At 37.5% G+C, this 23,401-nt stretch overlaps 1 protein-coding gene across 3 annotated transcripts in view; it reads left to right on the top strand.

Moving 5' to 3' along the window:
• The window catches only part of RAPGEF4 (Rap guanine nucleotide exchange factor 4), a 142,487-nt gene that overhangs the window by 51,091 nt on the left and 67,995 nt on the right, over positions 1-23,401 (top strand). For all 3 annotated transcript variants that reach the window (XM_058809902.1, XM_058809901.1, XM_058809900.1), the window contains exons 5-6: positions 13,914-13,986; positions 15,037-15,101. In XM_058809902.1, coding sequence (XP_058665885.1) covers positions 13,914-13,986; positions 15,037-15,101 — 138 coding nt within the window. The remainder of the gene's footprint in view (positions 1-13,913; positions 13,987-15,036; positions 15,102-23,401) is intronic.

Here is a 23,401-nt window from a genome sequence, read left to right as displayed (position 1 = left end):
ATTAACAGGAAAAGTTCAAGCAATTAAAAATCACTGGAAGACAAATACCTTCTGATCTTACTTTTGTTCTTCACAGTCCATGAGGAAGGACTGTCTACCAGTGTGTAATCAGGGAAACAAGTTTTCTTCTTGCCTCACTGGGCCCATGTTTGACCAGTCTGCTTTCTGTTTGGACAACTGAGTGAAATACCTTGGACAAGTACATGAAGCTTCTAATGCTACTGTAAGATCACTCCTGGCACTGTCCCAGTTGTCCTTGCCATGTCATTGCAAAGGTGAACTTCACCATCATGGTTCTACTTTTTAGGATTGTGTTGAAATAGGAGGTCATCCTTGTTTAATCATCCTCTTCTTGGAGTTGGAGTACTGTTAAAGATAGATCCTAACCTCACATGGTAGCCCCAAGTTGTCATATGCTTCTAGTGGGATTCTTAAGAGGCACAGTACTTAGGTAGCTGTTTCTGAATGCTTAATATCTCTAAATTATGTTCCTGGGTTCACTGAACATCATTGGTGTGTAGTTTCTGCAGTGTCTAAGTTATTGCTCTAAATGCAGCACGGTTAAGTCATTCTGGTGCTTTGGGAAATTTTGTACCTTCAGCTCACTTGCTGGTTAAATAGGGAAGGTTATTTTGTTGCAGATGCTTTGTGTAGGCTATCGCCCATAATATTAACGTGTGGAAGCATAAACTCCTGCCATATTTATTTTGACATTTTTTATTTAATGTAGGGAAAAACAGATTGAGATTGGTATTAGTGTTTGATGAAATGCCCTCTCTCAGTGCTCTGTTGCTATACAGCAGTCAAATCCTACATACTTTACTATGGTCTCCCAGGAAGTCTACTAACCTTTCATATAATATTTAATAGGTGTTATAGCCAGTGCTGCTGAGTTGTTTTCTATATAGGAGGATTCTCAGCTATTTTTTTCTGCTGCCTTTGTAAGACTTGCACTAGTTCTTTCTACAGTGCCAGATGTTGTACATAAAGTAGGAAATTATATACTCTTCTCTTGCTTATTGAGCAGAGAAAAGAATCTACTTTTAAGACCTAGCAGGGAGAGGTTGCTAGAAATGCCAAGTTTAAAGAGAGAGATCAAGTATAGGAGATGAGAAGGCAAGACAAAACTCACTTGAATGTGAAAATGAATGCAAAATCTCAACGGAAACACTTTTGATGTGCTGACATTAAAGGGATTGTACTGAATATATAATCATTGTGGATATATGCAGGGGGTTTTGTATTGTACAATAATCAAATGAGTGGTTCTTTGTACACTGATGGGGTTCTCAGGAGAGCTCTAATGGTCTAGATTTAAAGAGATACCAGCCCAGTTATGGACAGTGGTATTTGTTCCTGAAGGAATGCAATGTCAGAATAATACTACGTGTATGTGTATCTTGAAGCGTTTTACAAATACTAAACACTTAATTCAGTAGTATTCTGCTGGGCTGGGTTCACAAGTGTGGTGATGCACTAAATACAGTGATTAAGTTGAAGAGCCCCTAGTGGATAACCCTAGGGCCCACCTGGCCATGCCTGGACTAGAGGTTCCTTTTATTTGCCCTACAGTTTTTTTCCTGTCAGGTACTGAGGAGCAGTTTTTTGACCACTGTACTGCTTAATAGCCAAGTGTCTTGTGCTGCTGTTCCAGTGTCTGCACACTGAACTCTGCCACCTGTCCATGCAGGAAGAGAGTATGGCCTGGGATGTGTGGCCAGGGGCCACCACAAAACTGGCTCTAGATGCCATAGCTACAGAGGTTTGACCATTCTACTGCAAAGCATGAGAGAACAGTAAAGGAAGACATCAATCATACTAATTCTCATTAGTAAGCAAAGCCTAACATGTGACACAGAGAATTATAGTTTTAAGGGGATAAATCTTTTATCTTTCAGAAGTTTCTAAAAGATACGGATAAATTCAGAGTTGATTTGGGTCAAACTCTTAGTAGCATTTTCTGCTATAGACAGAACTACTTTAGGAGTTCTTTGTATGCATGTGTGTCACTGTTCTTTTTACTGTTTAGGGGCTATAGTAAGAGAGCTAGATAAAACAGCTCTGTGAAAGTTAGAGAAAAGGCAATCAAATTGTCTGCTGGGACTGCTGCTCCAACAAAGAGTGTCAGTTGAGTACAAAGTCTTGTCACTTTTGGCTTTCATCTTCTGGTAGCTTGAAACAGCTTTACTGGCCACCATCATCCTTCTGCTACTAGTATACACTCTGAAAACATCTCCTGAATTACATCTCTATTGCTGTAGCTAACCTGATTTATGAGCATTATTTTACTGTGTATTTATCTAGTACTGCTGTTTGCTTTGTGTAAATATTATTCCTTGTAATACATAATTTCCAATTGGTTCAGAAAAAGAACTGCCAGGGCTCATGAGAAGCAGGTGTTGGGGCCTCCCCAGCACTGCCTGATGTGTTTAATAATGTTTTTTCATCCTTTAAATAAACAAATGAAACACACTTCCATAAAGTATGAGCAGGAAATACAAATATATATAAGAAGTGAACAGTTGAAAACAGTGGACTAGAACGATGTTTTACTTCCAAAATTGATAATCTATTACTGTGTGCCCTGATTTAATGAAATCTGTCCATCTGGTGGTTTGGTTGAGATTTCAATATGCTAATGAAATTATTTTTAGCCAGGTGCAAGGGGAAACCCAGAAGAAATGGCTGTTTGCTCCATTGGAATGGAAATATAAAAGTTCAGAAAATTATATCAGTTCCTAGTAAGTTGTCTATTGAATAGATAACTTATAAAACCAAATGTAAGTTTTAGAATACACTTGTAAAAGCCAGATCTTTCAGAATGACAACCTAAATGGCACAGATTTTTCACTCAGGACATCTTTTAGTAGTTTGACAGAAGTTGTCTTAGTGCAAGAATCAGCTTTACTCATTGCCCCTCTGATGGGGAATATGCTTCCTAAATTTCCTTGGAGAACTGCTGTGTTGTTACACTGATAGTATGTGGCTAACTTTAAAGATCTGTTAGTGAGTCTTCAGCAACCCCTTTGCTCTTTCTCTTCTAGGTGATTGTTTGCAGTCTTCCATCCTCATCATCATCATAATCATCATTTGTGTAGTCCTATGTAAGCTTAACAGCTGTGTCTCTGAATCTGATTATATCTAGTTAAAACTCTGTCTGGGACAGGGTTGGCTCTGTTTTTTTTATTAGTTGCATCCCTTTGTGGTGGTACAGCTTCAGTGCAAGAGTGTAATAAATAGATGGGAAAGAGTTTCCTAAGGCATTTTTGTTTCAGCCTTTGGAGGTCTGTCCTACAGTGAATGCCAAAGCTGTGAACTTCTTGTTCTCAGTTAGCTCATGCTCTGATGTAATCATACTCGCTTTATGTGAAGAAAAATCTCTGGTGAAACATTCTCATCTTGAGTTCAGTTAAATTGTGCCATTCTGCATCTTTTGTGCGGTGTCACTTGCCTGCTTCCATCCTGCCCCTAGCTGCACTGTTGACATTTCTATCTGGGAGGAGGGAGACAGGATCTGACCTTTTATTTTGTGTGTAGAACTTAGCAAAGCTGAACCCCCAGTTAAGCTGATTTCAGGACTCTATTTGACAAAGGAGACTGATGTAATGTTATTCTCTGTATACTCTCTTTTTCTGGAAAGATTATTATTCGGTTCAGTTCTGTAGTTTACCCTTCATTATCTTGTGTCTCCATTTTTCTCATGTTCCTCTTGTTTCATTTCTCTCTTTTCGTCATGTATTCAGCCTTAAAATCTCCTTAGTATTTTTTTCACTTAAGAAATTCTACAGTGCATCTTCAATACTGAGTCCCACTGCATATCTCAAATGCTGCTCTAATCTTGATAATGAATAACATGGCAGATTGTAGGTAGTTAGGATAAAAACTGATAATGGGGAATGAAAATCAAGTTTACCATTTTTTTGTGGTTATATATTGTACTGTGAGGGAAACACCCCGTCAGAAAATGAAATAAATAAAAACCAAAATCAGGTAATACAAATATTTAATAAAGTATTCAAATACTTTTATTTACTTAATGCTTACAATACTTTAATAAAATATTTACAATGCTTTTTAATACAAAATTTCTCCCCTCACAGAAGTGTCAGATAGTAAAAGTAGGCTATATACTTGATGTCCAACTCAATTGGAAAAAATCCAGAATTTGAGTAATTTTTAAATGGTGACTAGAAGAATTTGGATTTTTTTTTACACAACTGAATTAATCTGTGAGAATGTTTCATCGTTTCTTTAGCCAAGTCACTCTTTGGAATCACAGAGCAGTTTGGATTCTGCCTAGTGTTTACTGTTTTAATCCTTTAAAACTCACATATTATATTTTCTTCTAATTTTCCTTTATAATTTACATCCCAGAGCGACATAATGAAAAATATTGCAAACATTTAGCATGCCTCCCTATGGAAAATAGAGTAAAAAATAGAAAAAAGCTTGTGATTGGAGAATTGGCACAGACTTGTTGATTTGTGTGCTCTTCATCTCAATCTGCATAATCTTTAAACCTAAACTATCTCAACACCAGCCAAATTTAAGGAGCCAGGCTTCTGCCTGTCATGGAATTGTATACCTGTTTCTAAGACATCAACAGATAGGACCAGAACACACAGTCTTAAGCTGTACCAGGGGATGTTTAGGTTGGACATTAAGAAGAAATTCTTCACAAAAAAGGTTACTGAGCACTGGAACAGGCTGCACAGAGAAGTGATGGAGTCACTGTCCCTGGAGGTATTTAGGAAAGATTTGGTGTAGTGCTCAGTGCCATGGCCTGGTTGACGATGTGGTGTTGGGTCATAGGTTGGGCTTGAGGATCTCAAAGGTCTTTTCCAACCTAGTTGTTTCTGTCACTCTGTGAATTGCTTTTCAGTGGAAAAAAGAGAGGAGGGAATTTTTTTATTACACATATCTATAAGCTGCATCACATTCTCTCTTTTTTTATCCTTTTTTTCATAGTGTGCCCTCTTCCTTGAAGTAGTCTCTTCGTTCCTTGTGACAACTCCAGTGGGTTGAAGGAGTCTATTTAGGCTATATATTGCACTCCCCTCCTGCACTCTGCCCATTTTCAATCCTTTCCTTCTTATTTCTTGTTACTTTTTCTTTCCTCTCTAATATTTAACTTCCAGTGGGACTTTTTTACTTCTTTCCCATTCTTGTGTGCTTCCATTCCTCACTGTCCCCTCCTGTCATGAAGTTTGAAAATGTTTCTAGGGCTAAGCTGAAGGGGAATACTGTTACTTTACTTTTTGCCTAAGGAAAGAGTTGTACAACAAACAGTCACAGCAGGACTCCAGGTCAGAGCTGCAGCACTGACAGCAAAATAAATTGTCTGTCACTTGAGGAAATCACTTGCACTGATGTCAGTCTGTAGGAAAAGCCTGAAAAAATGCCCCATCCAAATAAGGCTGTTGCATTGCAGTTTGTTAATGCAGTTTACTTAATCCTTATGTTATGGCACAGCTGAATCACTGTTACCAATGTTTGCACTTCAGTTTGATAAAAATTAGTCATTCCCATTTAATACATTTTGAAATCTTCAGAAGAGATGCTGTTGTACAAAAAGAGATTAGGCTGTGAAGAGGTCTTTTGTAGGGAACTTCAGACCTGAGAGCCATGACATGTTGGACTGTAAATGTGGATGTAAAACAGTGCAACTAAACACTGTATTACAAAATAGCTGAAAAATTATTGTGAATTCCCGCATATATTATAATACAGTGTGCATGAAGGGGATTCCAGATTTGAGGAGTAGTTTGGCCTTTGAGAGATTATGCTGATAAGGTAATTGCAGTGGTGCCTTTGCAAGGACTGCTGGGTGAATTGGAGGCCCATGTATTTTGGGTTCCTGTTGGGTGATACCAGTGTGATTGTGAGTGATTTTCTGTCAGAATACATGCTTTTCACTGGAAGAAATCACCTGTGTTCAGTCATACTTCCTGAAATATAATTGTTACTTTGTCTTTACAGTTTTCTCTCTTATTTTGTATTTTACTTGCTTTGATTTCTCTGCAGTGCTCCTGAGTGAGCTGTACAAACTGCTTTTACAGCAGCTCACTCTGTAATCAAAATAATATTTAAAAAGCTTTGAAGAAAGATTAATCTTACAAGGGAAATTGTTTGTTTACTTATTTACACTTATTAAATATCCTCGTTATTGTTATGCACAATTGAATAGAAACAGTCAGTTTGGAGAATTATCCATGAAAAGGAAGCCTTTGATGTTAGATGAGTATTGGACATTGATGTGTGCTTATTTCTGTGAGAAGCAAAAGGAATGTTAGATTGACCCCACTGAACTACTTTAGAGGTTTATATTGATTGCAGAGGAATTAATATTTAACCCAGAGTTTCCTTCCAGATGAAAAAAATTCCTTCCAGAAAAATTTCTAGATGAACATACGTCTGTGTTCAGAGGTTATAAATGTGAAAAGCAGAGTTACAGATCAGCTCACCAGCTTTTTCTTTGTTTCAAATCTCCTTTTAAAAATATTTGTAATGGGAGGGAAGAAAAGAAACTGTTTATAACCATGAATAAAGCCACTGCTGTGCACAGTGTCATCATAAGGCCACTGTGTCATTTCAGTTGCACTTAAAACCTATTTTTAAGACTTAGCTACTGCAGAGACCTTGTAGTGAACTTAGAGAATTTTACTACAGAGAAGTGTGACTTCAGCCCACTGTCAGAACACAGCCTGTAGTGGGAGGTTTCCAGTTTTTCTCTATCTCAGAAGCACACACCTAGTTTCTCATTAATTTTTTCAGATGAAGTCTGTTTCATTACATTCATGCCAAGATATCTAGGTCATATGTATCAGGCCTTCTGTGCTTTCAAGGTGGCAGTCTCAGGGTGAAACAGCAACTTGGTTTAGAGGTTCTTGCTGACTTCCAGCTTGCTAAATACACACAATCCTTGCTTTTCCAGTGTGATAGTTGGCTAAGATATGTTATCAGAAGATATCAGAATATGCTTATGTTGCCACAATTACAGAATTTACCGTTCTGTCAAAGCACTTTCCCCATATCTCTCTTTGAGATATGACTTTTTGTCTCAGCTGAGGCTCTGCTCCAGAAAACTGCTGAAGATCAGTCAGGGGTGCACACAATGTAGAGGAAAAACTGCAGGAGGCAGCCTGTAGCTGCCCAGGTGAGGAACTGAACAAAGCCAGCATCATCCTGTATTTGTGAGTCTCCTGTTACCTGTCTGGCAAACTGAGATCATCTGAAAGAACACATCATTGTTTCTTTTCTCATTATAATAGTGTATGTGAAAATAAGAGGTGTGGCTGTCTGCAGGTAAAAGGAATTATTTTGTACCTGGAATATTAGGAAATTGTTCTTCCTCTTGTGCTTGACCCAAAAGATGATTCTAGACTTGGCTTCATCTAAGTCCTGTTAATGTAAGTTTAAACGTTGGCCGTAGTGGTAAGAAAAATTATGGTAAAACAGCACATTTTTCTGAGTTGTTCCGCTCTTCGTTCTTGAGATGTATCTGCTGGCTTTGCTAATAAAGATGCAGGTTTACAATTCTTAGTGTTGCAGAACAGTTTGAAGAGGAATGAGGTTCTGTTCTGTCACTGTGTTGTTCAGCTGATTCCAGTTTAGGTATGATTTGATGCTTCTCTCCTACATGTGATAATGGAAGAGGAAGAAAGGAGAGCAGATCTTTATTTTGTGAACTTATATTAAATTTGAAGGACTGTTGGTGACATAGTCATTTGATTTTAAAGATATCACAGTGAAAAAATAAATATGGAAATGTATAAAGCTTTTTCATCCCCTTTCAAAAACTTGAACCTGATGTTAAAGACAGTTAAGTATTTTCTCCTGTAAATATATTATCTACTTTATGTTTACAGAGTTGAAGTAAAATAAAACACATAAATCAGATGGACTCTTTGTTCTTAATTTGGTTTTTTTGTCCTCTTCTAAGTGTATGCAATCTTTCCCACCCCTCCCAGCCAAGTCCTGTCACCACCCAAGTGCATTTCCTGAGTGGATTTCTCTAGGAGACAGAATTGGAGAGCTGTACGATGGCATTTCTATATTTAAATTAGATGGAACAGAATAGGCTGTATAATTTGCTTATTCAGTGCTCATACTCTAATTTCCTTGGATGAGATTTTTTGTGGTACAGTCTTATCTTTGGCTTTCTATCTGGTAGCCAAGTCTGCTATTTGGCATGATTTCAGACAGTTGGGTGCATTTTCCTTCTTGACGAAATATCAAGGGGGTGCTGTGATAAAGCAAATACTGCACACAGAGCTTTTCAAGCATGATAAATTGATTTAGGTGAAAATGTGACAGGAAAATACATGTCTCCAAAATAAAGAGATGGTGTAAAATAAAGTGTAGTTGATTAGAGCTGTGCAGAAACATTGTGAAGATGGTAAATAAGTGGAAAAGATGCAGATTCATCTGCTGTTACATAAGCTGTACCTATTCTGGGATCAGGACTCAGCAGTTTTGGTACAGGCATTTCCTGTAGTTATTTTAGCTGAACATGACCAAGTAGTGCTTCACTTCTGCTATTTCAGACCTTGTCTATCACATTTTAATGACTTGATAGAGTGACGTATACAAAACAATCTGTTTCTGTTCAGTAAGTTGTGGTGAGATCTTCACATGGCTTATTTTCTATTTTTCCATGAAATAAAATACATTTTTCCTATTGTAGCATTGTATTTTCCTAATAAGTCTTAATAATTTCCTTCAGAAATACTTCAGTTCTGTTCTCTTACCAGTGCTGTTGATGACAGCAAATGTTTATATTCTGTTAATGACAAAGGCAGACATTTAGCAATAGTCAGGATACTTGGTGTTCTAGAGTAAAGCACCAGCTTCAAACAATGATTTTTTTATCTAGTATTAAACAGCCATAGGTTAGGTCTTTTTGTGATAGCCAGTTAAGTGGCATTGACCTGAAATGCATGGAAATTTTCTGATTGAACTTGCTTAGAGGAAATACACTTGGTAATTTGTAAACATACGAAGAAGACAGTATCTGAAGTCAGAATTAGGCTGAGTCTGTTGGGGAACTCAGCGCATACTTTTGGGCAAAAGCAAGGGTGCTGTTTGTTTTCCCCTTTTAACAAGATTGGGATGAAGAACAACTATCAGTGTGATAATCAGTCTAGGGTGATTTTTTTGGGTGAAAATCTCTAGGAACATGAGGCACTTTTTGTTGGATGACACAAACAGCAGGCAGATGACCTGAGATTTTACCCATCAGTTCAGTGAAGACCAGAGTATGAACTCTAAGGGCAAAAGTCTGGATTTTGCAATCTCCATTTGATTTGATGAGTTAAAAGAAGGCCCAACAATCTTCATGGGCTCTTTCTGTCAGGGGCTTCTCTCCTCATTGTTCTGGAGAAAAGAGGAGAATCAGTGCACCACGGGAGTGGCATGCCCTTGTGAGTAATGCTCATGAGGGACGTGGTTCACTGCCAGCATAGAGGAAGAATAGAGTTGTACTGAGAGCATCAGTGATCAATTATTTATTGTCAAAAGAAAACAGAGAAGCTGGCTCACATTGTCAAGCTACAGCATATATTCCCCAAGAGAAACCATTGCAGAAGTATTGACAGCTAGTACAGGAGTTTTGCAGACCTCAGGCAATAGTCACAATAAGAGCATCTGATGAAATAATTACACAAGGTTTTGAAAAATGCATGGAAAGGTCACCTTGATGTTTGGCTTAGGACTTCTGTATCTGAAATTAATTATTTTGTGTTACTCCCAAGTTTGCAAGTTAGGCAGGCTTTGCTTTGTCACCTTCTCTGTTCAAAGTTAGGGGTAGGCGGAAAAGGAGGCAGTAGAAATGGTAAAAAATGACACTGTGATTGAGATTGTGACTAGAGGTGAAAGAAGGAAAAAATAAGATCATGTATTGAACCAAGCACCTTTTGAGGGCTATAAAACTGTCCCCAGTACAAGAAACTTAATTCCTAGTATCTGGCCACAGATTCCTTGGATCTGTAGATTGACCATGGTGTGGGGAAGCATCAGAAGCCCGAGTTCCTAGTGCTACAGACCATCACTGCCTGGGTCCTTAGTGCACAGCCCTTATTGGCCAACTGCAGAACTGCTGCCCTTGGGGAGTATTTGCTGTAGAAACTGTGTTGAAATCTTTATGCCCAGGGGCTCTTCCCTTCATCAGTCCTGTGTCTTTCCTGTTAGAGTGCCTGGGGTTTTGCTACACAGTGAACATGGATAACAAAGGCTCATCTATATTCTTTGCATGTACCTGGCTTATTCTGGAATGTTTGTAAACAGGTATTAGCTCTTCACTATTAGCAGCAGAAGAGAAAGGACTAACCACAAAGACCAAAGACATATTTTATATATCTTATGTATGCTAGAAGTGTTTTTCAGGAATTTAGAGATAGCTTGCATCACAATTATAGTAATTGCCTTTCTAAACGTTAGCGTATAAAAATATACCTAATTATGTTCGCTGGGTTGAAGAAAACCTATTGTACTCCTGAAAGCCTACGAGACAAACTGCAGCTAACTACAAATAAAGCCTTAATTTGAGCATGCAAAGAAACACACTGAGAAACCTGACAGCGAGTGGCCTCAGAAGCCATTCCCTCACAGCACCTTCCCAGCAGGGCAAGTGGGTGATTCTGTTTCTTCCTTTTCTTCTCTCCCCAACTGTTTCTTGTCACCAGTCTTCTTTGCTTTAGGCCATAGCAGTGGTTGAAAAGGTCAAAATGTGTTAATTTTCACCACTACATGGGTATGAGGCAGTCAGCAACTGGAAAAAAAATACTGTCTTTATTACTCATGCTGTCAGATTAGATGTAGGAATTGTCTGTTATTTCTGCTGTTGCATGATAGAGTTTATAAATTGGTAGAAATCTGAAGACAGAGTGAATAGGTCATTGAATGTAGCTTTAAAAACTGCTGTCATGTCGGATTTACAAAACTTGAAGACTTCTGGTAATAAACAAGCGTATGATGATTTGATAATTGTTCCTGTCTTTCATACGGAAAGCCTTTCCAGACTTCATACTACCTGTGGAAGATATTTTCAAAAGCCTTTTGTAAATATCTTGTCTGTTAATCTTCAGGATGATTTTAAATACCGCCTATGAATATAATTTTATTTACTGAATTTTACTTTCATTTACAGACAATATAGTAACAAGATAGGTCTCATTATCTCAGCTTTCGCTGATCTCATGCCTGGAACTTTATTATTCCATCTGATACTGGCAAATCTTTATGCAATTACTTAGGTCTGTCTTTGCATGCTTAGGTTTCCCAGCAAACAGTGTTTCCCTGACTTCTCGAAATAAGTTTCCCTTGACATTTAATTTGGCTGATGTGGTGACACAAGTTTAGGCATAAATTATACCTTTTATGTCAGCCCACACCCACTGAGATATCCTCATGAGAGACCATGTGTAGGCAGTTGAATCAGCCTTCCCTCCAGAGATACCCAGATATAGAAGAAAGTTTCATTTTTGCGGAGGTGCCCTGGAGGAGTATGAACAACTGAGCTTTCTGAGGGCATGCCTTGAATTATTTCTTCTTCTGCTAATGCTGCTTGAGCTCCTTCACAGGCAGCACTGCTCACAGGGTTTGCTGTATCAGACTCATAAGTGGACTGGTGCCAGGGCAGGGTGGGACCCTCATGCAGGAGGTGACAGAGGGGACATCCTTGGGAGCGATACCGAATTCCTGCGTTATGTATCGGGAGTCTGCTCCTGTGAACTTTGGTGTCCTGAGCATGAGTTGTGCCTGAATGGGATTAGATGCCTCCTCTAAAGTTATGTATCTAATTCTGGCTTACTCTACCTGTAGGGTTTTTTTCTGAAGATGGGCCCTCATATCTTTTGGAAATTGTATGCTATGTTTTATGTTGTGTCTCATAAGAAGAATAATCAGGAAAAATATCAGAGAATTAATCAGAAAAAAAATGCCATGCAGTGTATGATGGCTGTGGACATGATATAGGAAATAAAAGAAAAAACTACTCTCTTCCCACAGTTTAAGCTCCTTGTAGAAGTGGCTTAAATGTGGACTAGTAATGTATTTCTGGGAAAATACTATTTTGGGAAAAACAGAACAAAGAAATTATTATCAGCTAAATGATGATGAAGAAGAAGAGAAAAACATCTTATACAATTTGTTTTTATCTTGTCCCAAATGAAAATTCCAATTTTACATCTATAAATTACATTTTGAGATCAAATTCAGTAGAAGGTGGAACAAAACATTTATCTACTATTTGAATAAAATGTTATTTCAAATCTTTGGGAAACACTTTTGGTTATGTTTTGGTTTTTGTTTTCTTGTTTTGGTTTGTTTTTTGTTTTTTGTTTTTTTTTTTCTTTTGGCCAACGAAAATTACTTTTTCCCTTGGTTATGTGTGTGATTTACTAGTTGAACTGAGAAAATAATTATTTCTTATGTTCTTCCTCTCATTGAGTTCAGGCATGGGTCTGGATGCAGAATATGGGAACTGAATGGTCTGAGAAAGAAAACAGGAGAGTTTCCTCAAATGAAATAGCATTTGTTTTGTGTGACTGACTAGGGATATAGCATAGATTTGCTTTTACGAGTATTCAGCTGGATTATGGGTGAGATTTAAATAATATGTTACTAAGCTTTAGGATGTAATAGCATGTCTAAAAATAGGATTGGATTATTAAGATTAATGTAATCTTTGTAGCTTTTGTTATTGTTTAGAATGCAAGACATTCAGTCTCTAGTGCTAGAATTAATGATATTTTCATTTCCATTTCCAAGAAAAATAAATGTATGAGGGATAAATCAAGCATTGTTAAAATTCAACAGGCAACATTTTTAAAGTGAATACATCCAAACATCTCCATAGAGCAAAGGATAAAACTTTTAAATTAAAATTGCACTATTGCACTGTCTCAATTATTGTGTGTGCTTAGATGACACCTACATGGATTTCAGCTGGTTGATTGTTCATGTTGAGCTCACTGCACACCCAAAAGACTGTATGAAGAATTTTATTTATGCTGAACATCAGAACCCCTATTGCATGAGCGTATTTTCTGGCAGTTCCAAAAGGGAATTATAATTTTTTATCCTTAATCATGACAGTAACATAGTGTGATTTGAAACAAAAATGTGTTTCTTAATTGCCAAATGATTTGTATTTGATAAAAGGACAATTTTTTTCCTTTGGTGTTAGTTTTGTTGCTTCTGTGAATTTCTTAAGCCTTAGACAGAGTTTTGAACCTTACTGATCATGTCATCAGCATTCACTGAAGAAAAGTACCAGGTGCTGACATCAGTTACAATTACATAGCTTATGGTGGTATAAGGGATGTTATTTTTACAGTAACAAAGTTTCAGCTGCTAATTTTTTGTGTGAAGATATTCATAATATGAGGTGTGAGGTCTGTGTGTTTCATAGCCTTGTAGTTTCTGAATACCAAACTTAGTGTCTTGGGTTTAAATGTTTAGAGTTTTCACTCTACATCCTGTATATTCCAAATCTGACACCAAAACTGTTGTTGTACATGATTTTTATGAATCCTTAGCTCATCTCCATTCCTATAATAAAGAAGCTTTCTAGCTTGGATTCAGATAGGTAGTGTAATTTGAAATGAGCTTTAAAACAATCTGTGGGAAATCACACAGCTAAGTAAAACATTGATTTATTAGAAACCTTAAAGTCATGCTTTGGGGAAGATGAAAGAGGGAACTGGTTTAGCACAACTTTGAAATAACAGCAGTGTGTACTTCAGTCAAGAAAGCAGACCTTGTAGTGTTAAGAGTAAAGACATGTTTGATTGTCTCATATCTCATGTGTGTGTGAGAAGCACAAGGCAGGACACACAAGAATAAATAGCACATATTCCTTGATTGGCTTTTTACATCTGTACCTGACTGAGTGTGCCATTGCTGTCTTTCAGAAATATCGACAGTATATGTCTGGACTTCTCACTCCTCCTTATGGTGTTATGGAAACTGGCTCCAACAATGACAGTAAGTATGAGATATTAGATATGAGGTGGTGGGCAAGCAAATGAGAAAAGGAAATAAAGGGGAAGATGGAGATTCTCCAGGCTTGGGTATTGAACTTTAAAAAATTAATTCCATTTGGTATTACAACTGCATTAATACTGCATGTAGTAGAAGACGCTTTGGAACCTGCACAACTGCCTTCCCAGCTGTGTACAAGTGTACACAGAGCTGCACCAAAATCTGCATTGTGACCCAGGCCTGTTGATGAAAACATACTGAATGATGTCATGAAGCATTTTACTACTTGTGTTACATGAACCATGGAACATGCCCATGAGTCCTGCAGTAAAATAAATATAACAAACTGTCTCAATTTTTCTTAGTTAGGATGGGCTATACAACTTGCTGGAGAATCCAGGTTAGTGCTTAAGCTTGCAGTAAACATGATGCTCTCTTATCTTTATTACATAGCTAAATAATTTTTGGTATGTCTCTGCCTCATGAGAACATGTCAAGCTGTGGGAGAGTGCTCTAGACATGAATCCAAGGGCAGCCTTTGGAATTCTTGACTTATGTAAAATTTATTTGCCAGGGATTCTCTGGATGCCAGGCAGGACAATATCTGATGGCTGGCAATTGCATCTGCAAATTCCTTCTCCTATGTTAGATGTTCAATATGTTTTCTTTGCAGGATAATAGTATAGAATAGCATAGTTATGCTGATTAACGCAAGCTCAGTGTCACATTTGACTGCCAGGTACTGAGATACAGATAATGTTAAACGAAAAAGCATAAATAACTCCTGTATACATGCTTCAGATACTAAATTTTGGAAAAGAACTGTGCTTAACAAGCTGTTTAAAAATTTTGACCCAAGTTAGCTTTTTGTCTTTTTTGTGTTCAGTACAAGAAACTTTTTTCTAAATAAATGTTTTGCTCTTTAAAAATTGCAGATTAATGTGTGTGTTCTCAAAGTATTGAACCCTCAAATTTGCTGTTCTACTAATAAATATTTTCACTGTCACTCAAAGAATGTACAGTATGTATTTATTTTCTGTATTCTTTTTTTAGGAATGCCAGATAAAGACAGTATGTCAAACAGTGCTCTTTGCCAAGTTTCTAAAAACTGTAATAAGGTAAATCACAATTTTGTGCCTTTTTTTTTTTTTGAGGGGTAGAATTTGGTTATGAAAAATGTAAAAGTATTCAGCATTCAATTGAAAATTAGTGAGTGCAAATGCAAGCATGTGGTTGATGCATTTGAGTACAGTATACAAATTATAAGAATGCCTCAGATGTTGTATCATTTAACTGAAAAAAGCAGCTGGTTCAGGATTATTACAAAGTGTACTGCTACCCAAGTTTGTGTTACAGTATGGTTTCTTGGCCTTTGTTGGAAGGGTGCTGAGGATAAGGAAGAAAAGCAGTGCTATGACAAGACCAGTGGATCGTAAAATTCATTATCAAATCCTATTTTAAGGTGTACCTGAGTCTGAATTGATGCATAGGCATTGTTCTGGCCCTTTGCTCAGGGTGAATTTTCTCCTATGTTCAGAGAGCAGCTTTACATCCCAGCTCTCCTTTGTAAAATAGTTCTGTGCCTTCAGCCTCTCTAGATGAGGACCCACATGAAAGAACTCATGAATATTTCTGTGCCAGTTTCAATAGTGGGATAGAGTATATATATAGATTAATAGTGGGAAGAAATAGTGTCAGGCATTGCTGTAAAGATTGATAACTTCTAGAATTTCTGTAGGGCAGGAATAGAAAAGTTGGAATAATAAACAGATGCTGGGAGTTTAATTGGATGCATTTGTGTGATGTCTTTAAAAGGTTAAAGGTATTTTTGTTGCACAAAAAGCATCTCTTGACAGCAGCAGATGAAGACAAGGAATATTTTATGTGTTTCCATAATGCAAAAAAAACTACTTCCACCTCTCCCTGTCTCTGTCTGTCTTGTTTCCTCAAGAGTACTGACCTTTTTTAATTGTCACATTTAGCTTTTATTTAATGTATACATGTAACAGTATGCAGTTCCTTTTCCTAGAGCCTTATTCACTAGCTGTACTAGTTCTGGACACAACCTTTTCCTGTAGGAACATAAATATTTTTCCATGCATTGAGTAATTGTTCTTCGATACTTAGCACCTTGGATTCTGTAAGAATTTTATGTAACAGTTATGAATTATGTCTAAGTGCCTCTTTAGGTTATTGGCATTTCAGTGGTACACTTGGAATTAAGTCAGGTCAGGGATCTTGCTGGATTCCCCAAGGAAAGCACCAGGCGGAAAATTCAAACTAAAAGATGTGTGTGTTTTCTGAAGCAGATAGAAGTAACAGGTAAAGGTAAAAAGATAAAAACATCTGTCTCCCCTAGAAGATAATATCCCCGCAGTAATGGGAAGTGATGTTCAGCTGAGGGTGGTAAACGCTTTCAGGTACAAAGTATTTTATAAATTGGACAAAATTTAATGATTAATACTTTTGCCAATAGCTGGGCTTTTCTAGCACAACAGGGCTCTTCCTGTACAAAATAATTTCTTGGGTAGGAGACAGAGCTTGGCTAGGGCAGGCTCAAACTGCTCAGTGACTTTTACAAGAACAAAGTCCTTTGCAAACCATATTATCTTTCTTTTCAAGCCATGTATAAAACAGACATCCTTCTCCCTCCCACACTGTACACATTTCTCTGGAGAGAAGCTGAGTGAGTAAGTATGTGACAAATACTTGTCACCTTGTTTCATCCTGGAGGCGCTCAGACAGTCCCATAGCAAATGTGGCAGAAGCAGCTATGCAGCACAGAAATGGTCCATGAATTCTAGGTCTTTGTTTTCTCCATATGACCGCAGCTCTCTTTAATTATGTTCAGTGAAAGGTAAATGCAGCAGAGATAAATATGTGTGAGTATTTTGTTTACTGCATGCAAACCTCATTCCTGCAGTTCTAAACTGTGCAACTGTTACAGTGCTTACACAAAATGTCTGTCGCCCTTCATGCCCTGCAGTCTGGTGAACCATGAGGGAGTTACTGGAATTCCAGGGCCAAATTCCCAGAGTTGTTGGCAGCTTTTCAAAACAAAAAATCAAGATACCGGAAAACAGTGCTGTATTTCTAGATGTTGCATATTTTGCTTATTTTTAGCATGATGCATGACTCCCAAAATGGCTAGTGCATCAGGGAAGGGCATTCATCCAGGGGAAGAGAAATGCTTTCAGGACATCTTTAGACTGCTTTAGATGGCCAGAATGTACCTGTGAGGCAGGCAGCAAATACAGCTCAGAGAGGCCTGCAGACTACTCTGTAGTGTTCAAAAATGGACTCAACGAGGAACCTTCTGACATCCAGAGAAAGTTCCTCAAAATCTTTCATATGGTAAAAAGACATTGCACTCTTAGGCAGAAAGAGATAACGTCTTCAATACTTCTGATCATGATGCATTTATTTCAAAGTGTGTATGTGTTGTTTTCATTTTCCAGGGAAGTTTATAACTGTAAATAATTTCCTTCAGATGAAGCTTAATGTATTCCACTCTGGAAATATGAAATGCATGTTTTTCTTTTTTAGCCTGTGGTGAGTCTTTTACAAGTACTCTAGTAGATGTTTTTCCATAATTGCTAATTATTTGAGTTTCATCTTCATAGCTTAATTTTTTTCTCCTGTCACATCTATTAGTATTTGATGAGTAACATAAGATTTTTCTTTTAATAGATGCTTTGGAATTTTCTCACCATATGGGGATGTTTGGTTTTTCTAGTTCATTAAAATCTACAAAAAAAATTTCTATTAGGAGAAAGCAACAAAGAGATTCTTTTTACCAAATGTGAATTCATTTGCATTTGGGGTTACATTATTGCACATCATTTAATGCAATATAGCAGTTAAATTGAGCATAAAATACTGAGAGGGAGTATATTACTGTCCCTAGTTATATTTTGGGGAATGGAAACAAAGTCAATTTAATGCTGTCTTACATAAGGGAAAATGACAGAGCATCAGTCTTTTTAACTAGGACAGACTGGGCTCTCTCACTCTAGTTTTTGAAAATTCCCATGGGGTCAAGTTGCATATGTGAGGTGAATGCAACCCTAAAGACAAAATTACAAAATCAATAATAATTTCAAATACGTTTTTGGAAAAGATACAGAAGAGTACTTAGAACGCAGGGGAGGCCTGGTTCCAGCATGCAGACAGAATAGTTAGTGGTCCTGCTGCCATATATTACCAGCAGAGCTGGCAGCAGGGTTGCATGATGCTCCCCACTACAGGACTGTCTTCTTACAATTTGGCCACTTTTTCACTGTTTATGCTGAATTCACCATGCTGAGAGTATGCTCCTGGCTGATTTTTAAATTGAAATGGGTCAAACCTGTCTGACATTGAGCTGGAAGAAAATACATAGCACATACTAAATAGCTTTTTCCAGTTATCCACTGGGAATCCTGTCCTTTGGACTAGAAGCTTGGCTTTTGGGGCTTCTTCATCCAGTAAGGAGTACCATTTGTGAGCCCCTAGAAAATAACCTTATTGTTAAACATTGAAAAATGTCAGTTGTAACTGGCTCACCAGAGGCTTGGTGCAGTTTCACTGCAAACTTGTGCACTCAGGCTTTGGGTGTTTCATGCACAGAATTCCCACATTTGTGTTTGCTGGTGGGTTGCTTGGGCTTTCCTGTCTCCGTGCCTAACCATGTGGGGTTTCTCTCCAGGACTTCTTTTAGTTGCTAGAGCAATATTTGACTGTTACAAAGTCAGACAATGATTGAGAGCCAGAGTTGTCTCCCCTGTTCTTTTAGACCCTTTACTGGTACCCAAGTAGGAACAAGAAGTAGCCCATCTGCTCTGGAGATATAAGGCAGTTTGAAAGAAGAAGGTGCTGGAGGAACGAGTTGTGGAGATAAAGGAATTAAAGTGGATAAGGACAGAGGGCACAGCCCCACTGAGAGCATGAATCTCCACTCTCTTGTGGATTGTGGTGCTGAATGCAATTTTTTGCTATCATCAAATGTCTTAAACTCCTTTGCAAATTGTGGATGCCTGAAAGCGTAGAAATGATATACAGAAAGAAGAGAAGTTTATGATTTGTAAGTTATTTATTCAAGTAGTAGATAGTAAAAAATTTCTAATGATCCAAGATGAAGTTTTATATTCTTTTCCCTAACGGAATCTTGATATTGCAGTTTGCTGAAAGAACTCCTACATCCTTAAGATGCCACACAAAATTCTGCTTGAAAGGAAGGCTAAAAAATTAAGTGCTCAAAAGCAGAGTATTTCAAGAATGGGGGCTGACTGAGCAGTGTTAATGAAGTTCTCTTATCTGTGTTTGTTACAGTAGAGACTTTGATTACCTGCTCCCATACATTTTTGCTGTGATATACTACATTAAAACAACACCTTACCTCAAAATCCATGCTACCTTTCTTTTTGTACAACTTCACCTCAGTGACTGTTTAAAACATAGATGAGTTTGCTCCCTCTTCATTGAGAGCATACATCCTTTAAGGCGGAAATGCTTTTCATCTCCTTTGTACTGAGGAATCCATGCTGAACACAGAAGACAAAAGCAGATAAAGTGCAAATTCATACAGTAGTTGTTGCTACTGGGTGAAGAATATGTATTCTTTTCTGAAATCGTTCATGCCGTATTTCCTTTATGTTCCCTATATTGCCTGCAGGTTTTTATTTTGATATAGAGTTGCAGGAGCTCCCCCTTGTGCACGAAGTAATATTTGAAAAACAAACGGATTGAGTTTGTGAAACTTACAGGTTGAAAAATCCCCTTTATGTTTTTCATGAAATGTGTCCAAATCCTCTAGACTAGAAGCTTATTGGAAGTGATTTATTTTCAGGTATTTTGTATGCCATTGCTCCTATAGATTGTGCTGCAATACTTCTGTGAAAGTCACCTTTTCATCTGTCTGCTTTCCTGGCTAATATGATGTGGTAAAATAGAGATTCCTTTCCTTTACTGAATTTTCAATAAGATATAGGTACTCTGTTGATTTTCATGTGTTTAAATAATGGGGGTGATTGTGAAAACAGTATTTTTTCTTTTTATTAATTCTTAATGCATTTAGTGCAATTATATTGTAAAGATCTTAGAGTGGACAGAGAAGGCCATAATCAAGAGTTAATCTTCAAAGTATTGCAATTTCAACATTGCCTAGAAATAAACACAATCATTTTGCTTCTGATCTCCCTGTATTTCAGTTTACTTTTCCTGGATGACCATTGTCAAAGGGAAAGCCTATTGAGCTATTCAGTGTATTGTTAAATGCGGATTTTGATAGAGTATTAGCAGAATTCTAAGGGAAATATTTCACATGCTCATGAAATTGGGAGCCAAAAAATAAAAAAAGAGAGAGAGCAGGAAAGCAGGTATTGTTCTATCAAAGTGCAATTGCAAGATGTTTGTTTGAAAGTTGTATTATCTCCAGCATACACATGAAAACTGTGTTAAAGGGTGACTTACTTTCTGTGTGGAGGGTTTATGTAGCTGCCCAGTGATACATGTGCATTATTTTCTGTTCTCACTTGGGTTCTGCACAGGACAGTTCTCCTGTACAATATTTGCATAGGATTAAAAAATAATTCCCTTTTGTTTTCTGTTGTTGAAGTGATTTCATGAAAGCACTACATGCAAATATTTCTAAATAATGTCTTTGTGCAGTCCTAACTGTACCCATTAATTTTAAGGGTTACTCTGATATTTTGGCACCAGTTTTACATATATAAAAGTAATTTGCCTAGAAGTCTGTTCAAGTTCTTCATTTTTCTCTAGGTGAAAGTGTTTAGGGTTCAATTATTATCACAGCCTCTAACAATTTGGCTAGTGCAGTGGCTCTGCATATAGGCCCTGGCAATGAGTCACACAATGACAGCTTATGGCTGGGGAAATACAAAGACAGGAATTTGAGATGAGTAGGAGTCTGTGAAAAATACATTTTTTGTATGTTAGTAAGGAACTTCATAATGAAAAATGTGAAGTTCTTTATATGTCAGCAGAGCTCTTTAAACAAAATTGTCAGTAAGTCTGATGACTTTCCTAAGTAGACTTAGCATAAATTGTTGCAGAACTGCCAGGGAAAGTTGGATATCTCCAGTTTCAGCCAAGTAGATGATACAGCGCTGTAGACTTCCCTTCTGAGTGTCTTTGTGAATAGCAATACCTCAAAGGAAAGCTTGCAACACCCCATGTTCTTTTACGTTAATCAACTCCCTGATAACCTATGAAATATCTGTGATTCATGGTTTTGTTGTGTACCCCGAATTCTGGAGGTCCTAATGACAATTTGTACTGGAAATGGTTTCTTCTGCTGTGCCTAATCATATGACTGAGCAGACCAATACAGAACTAGCCAGAGTAACCCCAGTATGAAACCTGGGGATGTGGGGAGTGGTTCTCATTGATCTAGTACTATACAGGAATGAGTAGCGTGGCACTGTGGAGAAAGAAAATCCTTAGTTCAGGTTGCTGTGTATTTGCCTGTGTACATGGCAAGACCACTTAATTCTCTTCAGTCCATACTTAATTGATTTCAAGGATTCCTGAAGCCCTTTCATGAATTTGGATGAAAAAATTTTGGTCGTTCTGTCTGTTTCTTTCATTGAGGAGTTTTCATTGTGGGGGTTCTAACAGTAAATAGCATTGCCTATGATGATAGTGGGAGTGGTAAGAGATGGAGGCAAGACCTCTCTTGGTGGATGAATTAAACTGTTTGGAAAAAAGGGCAGAATTTTTCAAGCTGTAGGACCTAAAGGAATATTCTATTTTAAATTTCATCCTTTTTTTCTAAGAGTAGTAATGTCAGAGTACCAAATATATGTAGGTATGTTTCAGTCTTAAAATGTAAACAATTGCTACATTTATTTCTTGGAAGAAGATGAATAATGGGAAAAATAGTGTCCAATAACATAGTACAGTTGAATTGTCAGCTCCTAAAGAGGAAGCCTCCCTTTTTCTGTCACCGCTGTAAAACATTGCAGAAGCAGCTACTGCCCTTGACTCAGGACTGGAACACTGAGCTTGGAAAAGCTTTGAGAGCTGCAATGGCTTTCTGAGTCAGTGAAACTACCTGCAAGATCCAAGTCGGAGTAGTGTGGGTTTTATCATAAGGGAGGAATGAAAAGCTGAAAAATGAGCAGTATGGGAAAGAGAGAGACTTCCTCTGTTACCAGCAGAATAATCCAAATACTCAAGTCAGTGCCTGAGCTAACTTGTGTGAGTTTTTAGATTCATGACTTTTGCATCTGAATATTAATATATATTAATCTCCACAGTATTTTTTGAATGAAGAGCCCCCTTAAAGTGTAATCATTGTTATTTTTATGCTCTCCACTTATGTTGCCCTTCATTTTTATTTTTATTTTTATTCAGACTCTATTGCAGTTTTTGTGCATTCCAAAGCCATGAAATTGTTGTTTGTTTTGGGTGCTTTGAGGCAAAGCAGGGATGGAGTACTCTGCTACAAAGAGCTTTCAGTCAGAGAAAAAATAGAGTGACTGTCAGACAGAAATATGCTGGATTACTTTGCACATCATAAGGCATGACATTCATGGTTGTTTGTATGTTTCTAATAAATTTTCTTATAGGAGCTTATTGTGATCAGTCCTTGGTGCGATATTCCTAAAATACACTGGGAGTGGAAAGAGGAAGTTCAGAAATCAGTAGAAATATGCAAAACTAAGTGATATGTAATTCTTTGTTAAAATTGTATTTTGTTGGGGATCTAAGTCACACTGCTGACCTCTTTCAGTGTATTAGTGTAATCAAGTACTGACCGATCTGACTAACCTTACAAAAGGGTTGTGGAGGTACTTGGGGTAGCACAGGGAAGGCTGTTTGGCTAGAGAGACATTTTTCTTTCAGACTTCTCTTGCCTAGCTGAATGAGTGTTGCTGTTGTGGTTTATATAAATAACCTAAATAATGGAAAAAATAACAGAAATTCCTAGAAAATACTACAATTGTAAAGTACTCATTACTGTGAATTAGGTGTGGGACCATCTTTCCACAGGAGCATCACACTCAGTTCCACTTGTATGAGAACACAGCCTGCTACCTTCTCTGCCAGTGCTGCCAAGGGCAGTCTGTGAATATGTATTGTGGAGTCACATTTGATGACTCTTGCTTCTTGACTGTGTTTTCTTTGAGATTCTGTCCCAGCCCCTAAAAAACATGCACATGTACTCCATTTATCTCTTGCAGTTGAAAGGCAGGAAGAGTGGGTAATTATACTGAGAAAAAAGATAGTCCCTTTCAAGGTTCATGTCTTCAGACAAGTCAAGCGTATACAAGTAACACATTTGGCACTTATATTTGAAACAGCAAAAGGAATTTTTTTTGAATCTTGTAATTATTTTCTCAAGTTTGGCAGAAAAATTGGATCAGTGATCTTAAAATCAGATTCTTTCTAGTCACTCATATTGTCTCTCACAGAG

The sequence above is a fragment of the Ammospiza caudacuta genome, chromosome 8, assembly GCF_027887145.1.
Source record: "Ammospiza caudacuta isolate bAmmCau1 chromosome 8, bAmmCau1.pri, whole genome shotgun sequence".
In the NCBI taxonomy this organism is placed as follows: Eukaryota; Metazoa; Chordata; class Aves; order Passeriformes; family Passerellidae; genus Ammospiza; species Ammospiza caudacuta.
This window is presented reverse-complemented; position numbering and strand designations above follow the sequence as displayed.